Genomic DNA, 15813 nt, shown 5'->3' on the forward strand with positions numbered 1-15813 from the left:
GGTGTTCTAAGGGCTTATTTTAGTTACTGTTATCCTCCTCTGATTCTGTTAGTTATAAATTCATTTCGCAACTTAAGTTGATCCTGTTTTACCCTTGAAGTGTTTCTCCCGGTCCTTATCTCGCTCATGAAGCGTTCGTTAATTTTTTTTTCCTTTTCCCTCCCCTTCCCAGCTGTGGCAGGGGAGGGTGAGCGAGTGGCTCTCGTGGGTGCCTGGCATTGGGCATCAAACCACGACACACAGACAACGTTTTTCATTGTTGTGATGAAGAGAAGTAAAAATTTGGTGCAGCTGCAGTAAATGCAGTAAATGGTATTCGGGGCTGTGATTTTAACAGGGAATTATTTAACTGCTTAGTTGCCAAAGAATCCCCAACCTAAGAAGCGGCCAGACTGGTTTGAATGGGTTATGAAAACGTCTGTTCCAGAGACAGTTCTGAAGTACTGGCAATTTGCAATTGCATTTATTGGATGCTAGTAGTTTTGACATGCAACACACTTAACAAGTTAACAACTGCAAGGAATCAATCCAATAATTTTAATTTTCATTTCAATGTGTCACTATCAATTTCTTTTCTGAATTTCAGAAAAATCAAAAGGATTTGTCTCAGATATTTGTGGCCAGACAGCAGGTTCCCCTCCCCAAATGTACAAGACACGCAAGGACATACAAAGCTCTTCTCATCAGCTTCATGCCAACACTGGGTGAGCAGATACTTTCCCTTGACTCCAAAGATGTACAGTACCTCAAGATATGTTGGTTTGATGGAAGAACTGTGATTTTGTTCCTTCTTGTAAATTTTCCCACACTCAAGGTAATGGAAGAAAAGACATCAAGAGGTACAACAGCTGGGCAGCCTGAATGTCCCAAGAAATGGAAAAGGATGGAAAAGTCTAGGCCAGAAAACTTTGCACTCCATTAACTGGCCAGTTTGAGATAACCCACTCTATACCCATCCCCAGATACTATGAATCCAACACAGCCATGAGCTACAGCAGCGCTCCTTTATCTTTTTATTAAAAAACATTATTTTAGCTCTAAAATTATCTGGATGAAACTCTTCTGTTTAGCAGAGTTAATCAGCACAGACTGGAGTTTTGCAAAGTTCTAGTCCAAAACCATGGAATTATTTTTATATATAATTGTGTTTTCACATGGATGCAGCATCCAACCTTGCTGTAACATTAATAAGCATTAACACCTTCAAGAGAAAAACCTGCTGCTGTTCAGTGTGAAGAGGGATTTCATTATGGATAATGATCTCAGTGCTCACATTGAGACAGCCACAGGTACCCATTTGTAAGGAAGTGGCTCCGAAAAGGTACAAAATTATCTCCTAATGCTGCATTCAGTACAGAGGCTTCTAGAGGGTAGTGGTTTATTCCTCTATTTTACTATCACTCCAAAACTGGCATTTCAATTAAAAACAAAAGATACTTCCAACCAGGACTGAGACTGCTCTGGAAAGTGGCATTGTAGGAGATACAATGGAGAGCATGACAGATTGTCCCAAACTGTGGGCTGTATGGATAATGCAGCTGATGAAAGGAGAAATGTAGAAATCCTCAGCCCTTGCTTTTCAAAATGCATCCTCCATGCTATTAAGTGTGGTGAAGAAAAACAGCACCAGGTAAGTGTGACATATCCATTGTTGTTGACTCACTACTGTCATAGAATAAAAATTACATGATTTTACTTCCAAGTCTGCAACAGAATAAGTAATGCCTATTCTTGTTTTATTTTACAGGAGTTCATACTGCAAGTCCCTATTTAGATTATTTCTGTTCACTTCTTTGTATGCTTCTTGGCATAAATTAATTGTAAACTAATTAGGATCTGAAGCATGAGCATGCAAATTAGGATTAAATCTCCCCCAAACAAAAGACAAGCACACAACACACTACTTTAATCCCAAATTTATGAATTATTATTTACAGAAAGTGTTCAAAATGGTATGTACAACTTATGTATATCTCAGGCTAGTTCTCAATTCCTCCCAGTAAATAAGGCTCAAACAATGCCCAGTTGCTGCTGATTTTATTGGGTACATTTGTGTTTCACACTGTTTAGCAAACAATTTGGCTGAAAGCTGAAATTGCTTTCTGTGTTCTGATGCACATTATTTCTAAAAGGTGAAGCCTTCAGAAGCTCAGTTTGAAATTACCCATGACTCAGGCTAGTCCCCATGGTTTTGCATGCTGGCATCATTATGTTATGTGCACCGATCTGCGCTGTGGATTTCAGGATCCTCTGTGGTGTGTATACTATCTGGCTTAAGAAAAGGGCCTCTGGATTTTTGATCCCTGAAAAGCACACACTTGATCAGTGTGAAATAGCAGAGCTCAACACCCTTACATCCCTCTGTGGCAGCAAAGTTTAACCTCTGTCTGCAGTGGTGATGCCTCTGTCAATGGCAGTGCTGCTCGCCTGGGTTAATGCAGCTGGCTGACCTTGAGCCTCACAGTGAACTGAAGAACTCTTCCATTCTCCTTAATAAACTGCCTTCATTCATTTTTCATTTCACCTTTTGGTACTTCTTCTGTGATAAAGTTTCCACAAAGTTTGCCAGCTCACTTGCCTTAGTGCATCACCTCAAGCTGTTACGAAATGAATGGTGGGTTCTTAGTTCTTTTTTTCCTTCCTAAGAACTTCAAAGTAAGAATTCAACATCTTGCAGCACCTGAAGTTGACTTGGTGATACTCCATTTTAGTTTTTGGGGTATTTTTGCTTGGGGACCCTTTTCACTGCAGAGTTAATGCATACATCCAGAAAGAATTGAAGCAAGGTGGTCAGTTAAGAACAGATGTGACCTTCTCTTCTGCAAATACACTTTCACATTAACAGATTTTTGCTGGTGGCCATCAAACCCAGGTCATTAGGACTTCAGAGAACCTGTCCCACATCCTTAAGTGGAAGATATTGGTAGCAATTCTTAAAAAAGGAGGTTGGCTTAAGACCGAGTAATTTTTTTTGGTGAAATTCAGCACTGAGCACAGTCTAAATAACAGTGGTGCCTTGTTTAAGTCTGTCAGAACTGGGAATACTGGCTAGTCTAACTAGGAAGAGAAGGTTTTTTTCCTCTTAAATGGAAGATTTTCCAAAAACTTGTCACCTTTGGCGGAAATCACAAAATTTTCACAGAATATGTAGCAGGTATCACTTTTGTAAGAAAGTCACCAGCTGCAACACCTGGGAGCAACCTCACAGATGTCAAAATGTCAAAACCCAGGCTGTCTTTGCATTCTCACTGCTCTGATCTTGGTGACAACTCTGATACAATTCTGTAGAAGGTGGACTAGGTTTTCCTGTGAGACCTACATCAGTCAGAAAAGTTCTAATGAGATATAGACTCCTTTACTCATTATTAGCAATTTCTACCCATTTCTAGCCAAGCAGCAAGTCAGAGTTGATACCAGACTAATTAATAAATATATATAAAGGTATCTCGTGATGTTGAGAGAGAACCTAAATTCCCCTGCAGAGCATAGCATCAAACAGAGACTCTCCAGTTAAATCTTGACTACAGGTTCATGCAGAAAATTGACCTTCAGAGAGGAAAAGCAGAATTCATGAGGATGAAGCTGGGTGTGTTGTGAGATCTGACTCCACTCAGCCCTGCATCTTGACTAGGTGGAAGTAAGGGAGTTTCTGTCATCTCTCATCATGCTGGGTCTCATGAGCAGAAGAAGATGACTTTAGGCTACAGAACTACCAAACCAACACCCTCTGCAATTATCTCACTTGCCATGAGAGATCTAGCAATTAAACAACAAATTAAGAAGAAATTGATAGTCCTTTTCAGATAGTAAGTATATAATATCAAAAGTGAAAGCAAATGAAAGCAAGTTAGCCAGGTCACCTATAGCTCTCCCAAGATATTATAAACCTTGCACTGTATTTTAAACAAAAAAAAAATTAAAGTTCTGTAAATAAAATGAAGGGGAATCCACACATACAAACTTCATAGTGCAAAGCTTCATAAAATCAAAGAGGAAGACTCAGAGCCACTGGAAATAATACATATGGGAATGTTCACTATTGATAGGGCTGATAGTGCCACTGATTTTTAATGCTTTCTAATTCTTTCCCTCTTTACAGCCTATTTTCAAGTCAGTGTAACTTATGCCAGACTTTTAAAAGGGAGCTCTTCAACACTGGTGTCTTCTTTATTCATCCAAAGGACTTTAGACACCCAAAGATTTATCTTGCAATGCACTCAGCCACTGAAGTCACTGATCCCCCAGCCTACAGCTTAAAACAAAAGCTTGAAAGTGAACAAAAATGCAAGGAAATGACCCAATTTCCCCCAGAATCAACAGCAAGCTAAGAATAGACTCCTGAACTCCTCAATGCCAGCTCAGTCAAACCATTGTCAAATGAAAATACATTTGTTTTCCCAAGTGTTCAGAACTCCATCATCACAGAGTACGCTCTCCATACAGGTGATTATGTGAATATATATACAACATTCTTGTATGCAGTATTCTATAGGCACACTTCCAAAGACCTTCCAGCAGCCCACCTGTCATGCTCTGCTTGGAAAACTGCTTGGAAAATCTGGCCTTCAGTCTGTGTCTTTTTCTTTTTTTTTTTTTTTTAATATCTAAAACAGTACTTGGTTACCATCCCCATGAGTCACACAGTCCAGTCTTGACAAGTGAATTGTTAGGTGGAATTAGGCAGCAGACTGTTCTTTGGTAACATCCTTGCAGAGACTTGGAGAGCACGGTCTCCTCCCTGGCAGGCAGTCGAGGAAGGAATACCAGGGTGGCTGAGCTGCTGGCCGGGCTTTTATACTGGGGCTATTTTTAGCTGTTATCAGCCGCGGGTGCGGGGCCAATCCGCGCCTGGGGCCGCAGAGAAACTCTGCTCCGGCCAAACTTCACTCGCAGCAATCTCACAGGGAGGAGCCAAATGACTGAATTTGCTGCTCTGAACTTCGACTGTTCTTTATAAGGGTTCCTGTAAGGCGCCAGCACACCAAGGACGTGAAGAGTTAGGACCATAAGGAAGTTACTGATTCAACAGATAAGCATCCTGCCTATGTTTGGTGTAAATTAGTGAATTTAAGGTGCCTCATGAAGTCCAATAAATTATGCAATCATTCAGTATGATATACTTAAAATTCAATCTGTGGTATTTTTACAAAGGTGGTGTTTTTTATGTCACCGGGTAGCTGTACTCTGTAACTAGAAACTACTTACTGTGATTATTTACAAATCCATGGGCTCACCAAAGAAAGGAAAGACAGATTGGTGCCTCTTCAAAACAGGCCACATGGTGTATAACAGATTTTTGATACTGGACCTTCATCCAGTATATTCTTTTAGTAACTTTTCATAAATATGACCTTGTAGGAACTTAGGGCATTGAGAAATTAATTTAAAATAGTGAGAAGAATGTGAATTAAAGTTCTTGTATCTAAACATTAGGCATATAAGACTTTATATTAAAAGATAGTAGGTTTATTCTTTTCATGGATAAGCATCACAGCATTCAGTGTGCTGCAGCACTTCTTTTTTTTAAACAACTGGGATATGTGTGCTGTCTTCACTTTTAATGGTGTTTCTTGATGGCCTGTGAAAAAGTCCATGAAATGTACAAGAAAGGTTATCTTCCATGCCTGAATCACAGTGTGATATTAAAAAAAAAAAAAAAAAAAAAGCTAAAATAAGGACTGTTAAGTCAATAAGTCTATTCTATGAAAATCAGTATTCCTGAATTATTTTGTCCCGTACTCATCTAGAAAGTCCTAGCTAACAGATATTAAAACTAGGAAGAATTTCTGATGACATTAAGAAAAATAAAAACTTTATAAGTTTAAATTACTTCTCCTAGTATTCCTGTTTACTGAGGACTTGCCAGTATTATTTGGGCACCTCACTGGCCATTTCAGGCTAACAGAGACCCTCTTGCAATGAGGAGCCACCCAAAGTACCAGTATTACAGCTAAGGATATACATATTTATAGAGCAAGATAAATGTTGGGCAAGTATAAAACACTTCTCCTGGCCAGATGTTTAACAGAATAGATTTTTAAATAAATCCAAAAATGATACAAATACATGTGAGCAGAAATCAGAGGAGTGACTAATACCTTTGTTTTCAGATGCAAAGCTCCCACTCTTTCCATCTGCTTCTCAACCAGCGCTCAAGCTACAGGGACACAGTGTTGAGATCTCCGAAAGCACAGTAACATAGAACTTCACCTCAAATAGAATTTGTTTACTTAAGCAATCATAGATATCTTAAACCAGGAGGTTATTAAAAGAATCTTTTTGCTGCTTGTTTAGTTTAGCTATAAAAGCAGAAGCAACCTGAGACAAAATGCAGCTGTGAAAAAAAAAAAAAAGGCACCTTTGTGGAAAGAAAATATGTGCAGAATATGTGCAGAAGGGGATTACTATGATGACTGGCAGAAATGGAGACAAAAAGGATTGGCTGGTTTAGCCTCAAAAACATCTGAGGTTGTCTAAGCCTAAACTGATTTTAAAAAGAGCTAAATGCATGAATGAATGCTAATGGACCATTCTGGCAAAAGAGCAAGGATGTTTAAGCTGCACATGAATAAAGGTAATTTGGAAATTAAAGTGTCAAACCTTCAGAGCAGTGACATTCTGAAACACATTTCCAAAATGAATAATAATAGTAATAGTTTCTAAATAGACCTTGATCACTTTATGAATGAAGTATTACATGATGAGGCTGTCTGTAGCAGAATACTCAATTTCATGTCCCAAAAAGTCACATCCTGTCCCATGAATTTTTTTTCAGATTACCTAGAATCCCCAAAGCAACCAGTCTTGGTCAGTGTGCAGATTTCTACCTTTCTGTGCCTCATCTTTTATAAACATATAAGCAGGAAGATAATGGTTTTCTCCCAGCAGATGTGTTCTCAAGTTTTACTTCATTAACACCTGCATGGAGGCAGCAACAGAAAATCAATCAACTTGTGAATCAAAATCCTGGTTTCAAAGACTGCTGGATGTACTGAAACCAGACCTGTGCACTGACCAATTCCCTTCTCATCTATCCCTGATCACATCATTGTAACGTCATGAATGTCACTGACGTCTTACATTATCAGAGGCCTACCAACAGTAAAAATTCAACAATTGTTTAATTAATTGATATGAAAAGGATCATCTAGAGATCTAAATACAAAAATCGTACCTGCAGATGACAATGCAATGACTCATTTTAGTGACACACTTCCTCCTTTTTTTTCTTTTCCACAGAAGGCAGTTTCATAAAGGTTCATAACATTTCCCATTAAGTAGTAAATACTTTTAAAATTGCCACCAATACAGAAAAATATTTATGTGTCTCTTTTCAGCCACAACCAAGCATATGAGAGAACATTTCTAAGTGAACCAGGAAATACAGTGGCAGAACAGTGGAAAATTTCCTTCCAATACAGGGTCTTATGACCCAAAGAAACAAACAATTTTTCTTTTCACAGTTAAAGTCTTAAGCTGTGTTTGAAGCGGTACCTAGGAATTCAAATCTAGTATGTTCAGTTGGCTCTTCTACTGTGGTGTTTGAAATAAAAAGTAATTCTAAACCAAATACAGTTGAAATACACGTATATGGGGATTGCTGTTAAAAAAAACCAGATAAAAGTTGACTGAAGTTAAAGGAAGAGTGCTGGTTCTCAGTCTTGGAAAGATGCTAAAACATATAAGATAATTTAATCTAGTTAATTTAGACTGTACAGTGAACAGCAGAAGTGCCCAACATCACAATGTTTGATCACTATTGCACATCAGTTGTTGCTGAGTGTGCACACTGAAACAAAAAGGGAAATAAAATAGCCTGAAAAAAAAATTAATTAAAGTTTGTTTCCAGATGTCCGTTACCAGAATTCACTCCTCATCTAATCTAGTCATCCAAGATTTGTATTTAAACTGTCACTAGTGGTATTCAGTTTATTTAACTTCAGGTGACCATGCCAATGTTTTCAATGAAAGTTTTTAGCTTGATGCAGTTGCCTAAACCTAAATATCCAGCAGCATTTGATAGGATAGCTGAGGAAACCTGTAAACATCTATGAGACAGGATCTATGGGACACCCATGGCCTGCAGAGGCAGCTGGAAGCCAGGAAAAAGCCCTTAGACATCTAAACCAGCACGGAATGCCTGTGGTTGGAAAACTGAATTAGGCCCCGCTCCATACAATGAACGGAGTCTACCTAATCAGTAACCTCACCCTACAGGTGGTACCTGCACTTGGCCATCGGAATTAGTATCACATCATGCTATTTCAGAAAGCTTTTTGTTGCAAAAAGAGCCTACACATCCTGCAGAGGTGTACTTAATGGCTTACAGACACACCTTCAGTTGGATGAGCCAAATCCAACCCTTGATATCTAAAGAAAAGAAAGAGCAGAGAAGAAAAGCTGCTTTCCTCTTGCAGACTCCAAAATAATTGACATATTAATAATAATTGACAATCCTCTGCAGGGATTATGCATTATTTTGTGTTCGTAAAATACTAGACTCAGTAGAGCTGCTCTTTAGGTACTTCTGAAAAAAACCAATCAGAAATAATACAAATCGCTCTGCTTTGGACAGGATCAATTTAACAGGTGACATTACTGCTTACAGATAAGTTTTCAATGCCAGAAGAAGTAATCAGTCCACAAATCCAAACATTTTTCACTCCAAAAATGTAGGTTCTGAAATGTTTCAAAAGAAAAACAGTCCATGCTGAGATAAGACTCTTGTTTTCAGAACATCAGAGAGGGTGTCACAAGATGAAACATATATGAAGAAAAGATAAATGAGTAAATAAATCCTGTTTTAATTTTCACTTGGTGTGACCTACATTATTTACACTGTGTTTGCCATTGCTGCAATCACTGTGCAGGGACAATTTCCTAGATAATACAGGTCTGTATTTTGAAGCTGTTGCTACGCTACTGTGCCGTGCTCGGACACCGCTGTGGCTGGAGCCACGTGCTGAGTGGGGCACGGGAGCACCAGCTCAAAATTGATTCACAGACCTTTCTGCAGGTGCCTGAGTGAAGCACAGACTCAGGAAGGGTTGGAAGCAAGACCTTTTATCCCTTGTATCCAAAAGATTAAGCAAACTGCTCTCCCTGCTGCTAAAACACACATTCTGCTCATGACTGATAGTCAGGGGACTGGGTGTTATCTCTAACAGAATGGCCGTCACTAATCTTGTCACACACACACACATAGAGAGAGAGAGAGAGAGAGAGAGAGAGAGAGAGAGAGTAATTCGGATAGGCATAAATGCAGCTGTGAAGAGACCCACAACACAGTTTTCCTCCTCAGAAATAAGGGTTAGTTGCTATTAGGTTTATATGTTAAATCTTAAGAGATTACCAGTCTGCTGTACATGACAGGGTGGAGGAGGGTGCCATGAAGCCACGCTGGGTCTGCACAACGGTGTGGAGGTGTTAAAGATGTATCTGTATTTTCTGAGTTAGCAGAGCAAAAGCACTGGAGAGGGTCTCCTTCACACTGGATTTATGTCAGAGCAGTTCTTTGACTCCAAAACCAGGCTGTTTTCAATGAGGGGTGATCAGGGTTTGATCAGACCAAGAGAAACCTAAATTCTCACAGAAGAGAAACCTAACGCTCTGCAAGTCAAATGGCAGCTCCAAACTGTGCATTACTACTGCATTACACCTGCTTGCAAATGGACAAGTCACAAATGGTTGAGACTGTCACTGAAGCACTTACTGGGGAAACACCAGGGCTAGAGGAACCATATAAATGTTAAAGGATTCAAAAATATGTTAGAATACAGCAGATAAAGTGACTAGAGAGTTGGATAAATGATGAATTAAAGAGGCACTTGCTGTAGTAATTTTTATTTGCACTGCTGTTTACACTGTACCTCCAAACTGGAGCTTAAGAATTATATAAATTAACTGGAGAAAGACTGGAAAAGATCAAAAAAACCACCCCTAAAACAAACAAAAACCAAAGCACAATACACCAACCACTCAACATTTAGAAATGATGACTCAAGCTTGAAGGCAAGCTGAAGGAACTGAATTTGTTTCATTTAAGAAAGCAAAGAATGAAGGAAATTTGATCTGTGTCTTCTATATACATAAAGGTCTTGTCTATTAAAAATAAAAATAGCATAATTCAGAGCAACAGAGTTTTAATAAAGGAAAATGTTTGACTCAGGATAATAATTAAACATTGACAGAGACTTACTGGTACAGGTGCTGAATTGGCATCACTGAATGTTCCCAAAGAAGCATCTGTTAGGGACAGTCTACATAAGACTGAGAGCAGGAGGACACATCTTACCACTTGATTTTCCAGACTTGTATTTCTATACTTAATTGTACTTGTAAGGTACCTCAAGAATATTTGCAGGAATAAACAACCATTACTTTCATTTTAATTACCAAAACAGGTATCACGTTAGGATATTGGCTCCCTGTGAGTCATTTCCTGCTGTGTACATGTCAACTTCAGCATCTTGGTCTGTAAATCTGCCAAGACTGGAAAACTCTAAAAATAGTTATTGGATCTTTTCCTTGCTCAGGTAACACTATTTAAAAGGTGGATTATGAATCACTCAAACTTTTTCAAAGCTTATTCATAAGACCAAAATAATATTTGCTTAGTTCCATTAGATTTATTATTAAAATATTTTTAAAGGCTAAAATGTCATAAAAAGCCAAACTACTGTAATTTTGTGTACATATGGAGAGTTACACCTGCCATCTGGCTTCAGCCTGAATTAACCGTACTACCTGCAAACCTTGGTGGAGAAGATACGGCTTGACACCAGCCTTATGTGCTGCACTGGAATCAATTAGAAGACTAACTGGTTTCCATTGCTGGAAGGTGTCTGGACACCCAGTTATGCTTACAACTATCTTACAGCCCAAAATTGCAAATACAGTTTTTTTACTCTGTAGATTATGAGTGTAGTAAGAAATGCTCAGTTCTGCTCAGCAAAGCACCAGTTTAACCACTAACTTCTGACTGGACATCCATGTGCTTCTGCTCTCTTCAAATTATACATGCTTAAAATTAGATTTGTCCTGTGACTTCATGTTCTGAACCATTAATACACAATCCTAAACAGAATTTTCTCAACAGATACCAGAATGCTCCATAAAACAAGAGAAAAGCCAACTCAATAGGAAGAAGCATGATTTTCCCGGTGAACTGAACCCAGGATTTGAGGTATGGCCTCTGCAGTGCCCAGCACAGGGGGACATCACTGCCCTGGTCCTGCTGGCCACACTATTGCTGGTACAGCCCAGGTGCCATTGGCATTCCTGGCCACCTGGGCACACCTGGCTCATGTTCAAGCCGCTGTCACCAGCACCCCCAGGTCCTTTTGCAGCTTTCCAGCCACTCCTGTCCCAGCCTGCAGCACTTCAGGGCTTGTTGTGACCCAAGTGCAGGACTCAGCACTTCAAATGAGGGAGTGGGGAAGCATCTTGTGGGAAAAACCAAAAATGCCCTTTCTTTTCCAGCTCCTGACTTAATGCAATTTTACTAAAGGATACCATAATTCCAAACAGAAACAGCTAAATGCTTAGGCTCTGATTCTTAAATATAAGCACTGGTATCCACTAAAAGAACAGGAGGCAACAGGCACAAATTGAGATACACAAAACATTTAAAACATAGTTTTGCCATGAGGGTAGGACTCATTAGAATGGTTGCATAGAGAAGTTGTGGTTTCTTCATCTTTGGTCACATGAAAACCAAAGTTGTGGCCCTGAACAAGCTGTTATAGGTGATCCTACTCTAAGTAAGGAGTTGGACCAGATGGCCTCCAGAGATGGTCTCCAGCATCCATAAATCTGTTACTCCAGGGCAGTGATCCAACAGGTGCAGGTTGATGATGCTAAACCACTGTATTATGTCAGTATTTTTGCCTAACACAAGGTGTTTATTATGCTTGTTATTATGCTTAGGGTGAAAAATTGCCTTCCTTCTTTTGGGAACTGTGTTCCCATGGAACAAATGAGTACAGACAGGGTATAATCTGCAGTCAGTCTCAGGTCATAAAAAAACCCAGAAGGGCAATAATTTTCTTCTGAAAAGAAAATTGGAGGACTAGTCTTCAAAAAACAACTCAAGCTTCAGGAAAACAAAAAAGTTAAAAATTTCTAAGAAACCTAAACCTTCAGAACAAATGTGCTGCTCAACAGGAAAATACAGTGTACAGGTGAGAAAGCTGGACCTTGGAGCTGTGATTAGGTCAGGCTGTGCTGTGCACTCAGTAACACAGCCTGTGTGCCAGTCATATCTCTGTTCAAATTGCAAAGGCTTTTATTTGAAGAAATTACAGCATTACTGGAAGGGCATTAAGGCAGCTGTGACAAGCCTGGACATGCCAGATTCACACAAAGATTCATGTTGGTACATGCTGCATTCTGCTGTTAAAGGCACAGGGAATTCCTTTTTTACCTTATGGCACATTCTGAAATAGTCCACTGACACGACATAGTTACCAAGTACTGATAATCAGTGAAAAATGAGTTAAAGTGATGTAAACATTTTCTTGGTGTCTAATGAATGGACTACTGTAAAGATTATCCATCCAGCTGCACTGTGAGTTAGATACCAGTTAATCTTCCCACTTTCTCTGGTGTTCAGTCCTCTGACATTCGCATTTCCAGTCATTAACAGAGATTTATTAGTGTTACAAACAAAGGAAGGAATAAATAGTGGCAGAAGTGTCATGACCACTGTTGTCCACAGCACAAGGTCCTGCTATCACTGTTAGTGTCTGCAGAAAAGTGCAAACCCAGCTGAACCCAATTTCAGAGCAACACTGGCCTCAGGTGGACTAGAGAAGGGAACCATCTCTGAGTAATATTTATTGACACAACTGAGATACTGGTTCCATGTGCAAGAAGCCACAGCCCTCAGGGATTTCACTCTCTTGTTACATATTATTCTATGACCTTCCATTTTACAGGCTGACTTTTGCTATCTATATAATTAAAGAGAGCAAAGCTGGATCTGCACTCCATGGAGCTACTGCTTTATTACTTTGATACCAGACAGAAAAGCAAAAAGCCAAAAACTAAATATCATCACTTTCTCACGGAATAAAACACATCACAGGAGTCCAGTTCAGCCACCCACCCAGCAGTATCCAGTGCCCTGCCCACTGGAATCACAGCATGGATCACCTGAGAGCCTCATGTCTCAACCTCTCAGCCAGGTAGGAGTATCTTGTGGCTCAAGGACATCTCAAAGACTCCAGGCACTTATGTTTGGCAAGTAAAGGGGAGCACAGTTTCCCTTTCTCTCTGGACTAGCTGATAAGAACCTTTATGGGATAATCAGCTACTCTTCACAACAAAAGCAAGGAAAAGGACCTCTTCAGACCTTGTCCATGATAGTTCTGTTCAAAATGCCTCTCTTCTCACTTTTGCAAATTAACCCAGACAACTCTGAATGGGAGCATCTGCACACATTTCTTATTTTATCCACAGAAAAAGAAGACATTGTTATTTTGAAATATGAGGAATGTGAAATAATAAGGAAATTAAAGAGATGATTTTAAGCCAAAATACAGCTCTCAGGTTGCTAGCACCATGTAGCTGCTAACAAACAAAATGTACTCAATTGCTGCAACTTTTAACACATATACAGGACTACATGCAAAAATATACACTGGAACTAATGCCACAGCTCTTACTTTGACCATAAAATCAACATATTTTTAGCAATTACCATAATCCAGTCACAGAAATAGGACAGGTGCTGTTTCAGGGAGTCACTTAGCCAAATAATGACTGCTGAAAACACTTCCCATTATGTGTGGTGACAAAATCTCTTCTCCTGCTTCCAAAGCCCCCATGGAACTGAGAAACAGATTTGGATAATATTACTTATGTTGAAAAGTGACGAATTTCATGAGACTTCTCTTGAAATAATAGAATATTATAATCATGGTGTATTATCCTATTCAAGGTAAACAAGATCTTGAACATCCTTATATAGGGAAAAAGAAGGAACTGTCAGGCCTGTGTTTCAGCCTAATAAATGTTGAGAAAGGTTAAATACAAGTGCTTTTATGAAGGGAATCATAGGATTTATTCAGGAACACAGGTGTTTACAGTTTTGAAACTGAAGTAATACTTTATAAGGTTAGAGAAAATGTGAAAGCCTCCTCAGTAATTTATACCTAACTGGAAATTAATGAAAATACATGTTGAAATTGTCACAGAAATACATAAACCTAAATATTGAAAGAAATAAAAGAAAGACTTCTTTCAGGGATGAGCATTATTTAAACTTAATATTCAGTTTTCTTCATAGAAGTCATAACTATTACTTTTGAGCTCTCAGCTACTAGATAGTGAAATGCAGGGATAGCTGAACTAGCTCAACTAAATAGTAGCAGCCTAGCTGTAAAAGCAGGGAGATTTCACAGAATAAATAAATTTGCAGCAACAACCAGAATACTTGCACCATACTTCCACCTGAAATGAAGAAATCCCAGGCACCTCCACACAACACAAATCTCCTCTTTCTCTGCTTAAAGATGCAAGAGGTAAGTGAGTTGGGAGCAAAGCAGTAGGTAGCTGTATTTCACTGATTTGGAAGACACACACATTGATTTGGGGTTCTTACCTTCACAAAAATGGAAATCTCAAAATCTTCCTGAAAGTTGTTAGTTTCTCCAAAGTTATTGTTAAGGGGAAACTTGAGGGAAGTTGAAGAGTTGGTAGAAGTGCTCTGTCTCTGACGAAACTGGAAATCTGGAGGAAAATGCAGGTTGCTCTCAAACATTGTGCCCTCTATGTCTTTATCTTCCTGAGTTGGGCTCATCAGATCCATCTGCTGCTGTGGGTGGTCTTCTTCAGCACCATGGTGAGATGAAGAATCATCTTCTCCATCACTTCCATGCTGAGAGGCCACAGAATTATTACAGCTATCTTCTGAGTTCTTTTGACTACCATCCGTGTTTTCTGGGATATTAGTGATGGAAAAAGGGGATGCTGAATCTTCATGGACATGATCAGGAAGATCACCCCCTTTATTTTCCTCAGAATCTGAAGCCTCAGAGACAGTGCTGTCATTAGCATTTTGATTGATGTCAGTAAAGACTGGATCTTCCATGGCTGCTGCCTGGTGAGTTTTCCCTGCCTGCTGGTACCTTACCAGATTACAATTAAAGCGAGATGTTGACAGACAAAGCTCCTCGGGAGGAAGCAGAGTCTGTGGTGTACTCTGAATGCTCAGCTACACATGGCAGATCTCCAACAATCATTTACTGAGAGCCTTGAATCAACATTGCACTTCAACTGAAGGAAAAGGCTGTCTCACTTTTAACCCCTTTGTTGATCTGACTCCTGGGAACTGTATCTCAGGAGCTGTAATCTGTTGTTCTTCGAGATGTTGCCTGGCTAAGTATTGCAAAAAACAGATGAAGAACCTATCAGTACTAGAAAGCTACAGTAAAAAATAAGTATTCTTACATAGGAAGTCAAAAATAGTTCTATTGGAAATCTTACTTATGTAAAGAGGTAGAAATGCAGACTTCACCCACTTACTCATATTTTCAGCACACAAAACCTTCAAGAAAAAGCAAGGTAAAACTGCCTCGACAATACCAATGATCATCTGCAACATTTTCGTGGTTACTTACAACATCATCAACAACTGATGATCATTTATAAAAAAATAAATTAAAAAAAATTATAAAGTTGTAAATTTTAACTCTTTCCAACATTGCCACTCGTTCACTTTGGGGACCACACACTTCACACTTTGCATTTTCCTCCTCTCAACTATATACTGGGGCCAAAACTGTAAGAGGTCTCATGAGCTGCCCTGGA

The 15813-nt window shown here is 39.2% G+C and overlaps 1 protein-coding gene across 1 annotated transcript in view; it reads right to left on the reverse strand.

Annotated features, from left to right (window-relative positions):
• Window positions 1-15813, reverse strand: part of CLIC5 (chloride intracellular channel 5) — an 80757-nt gene extending 64944 nt beyond the window's left edge. Inside the window, exon 1 of the mRNA XM_042032810.1 lies at window positions 14606-15813. Coding sequence (XP_041888744.1) covers window positions 14606-15094 — 489 coding nt within the window. The 5' untranslated portion in view covers window positions 15095-15813. The remainder of the gene's footprint in view (window positions 1-14605) is intronic.

The sequence above is a fragment of the Corvus kubaryi genome, unplaced genomic scaffold (genome assembly GCF_017639235.1).
Source record: "Corvus kubaryi isolate FWS band 111438036 unplaced genomic scaffold, C.kubaryi_AGA036_p1.0 37354, whole genome shotgun sequence".
Classification (NCBI taxonomy): domain Eukaryota; kingdom Metazoa; phylum Chordata; class Aves; order Passeriformes; family Corvidae; genus Corvus; species Corvus kubaryi.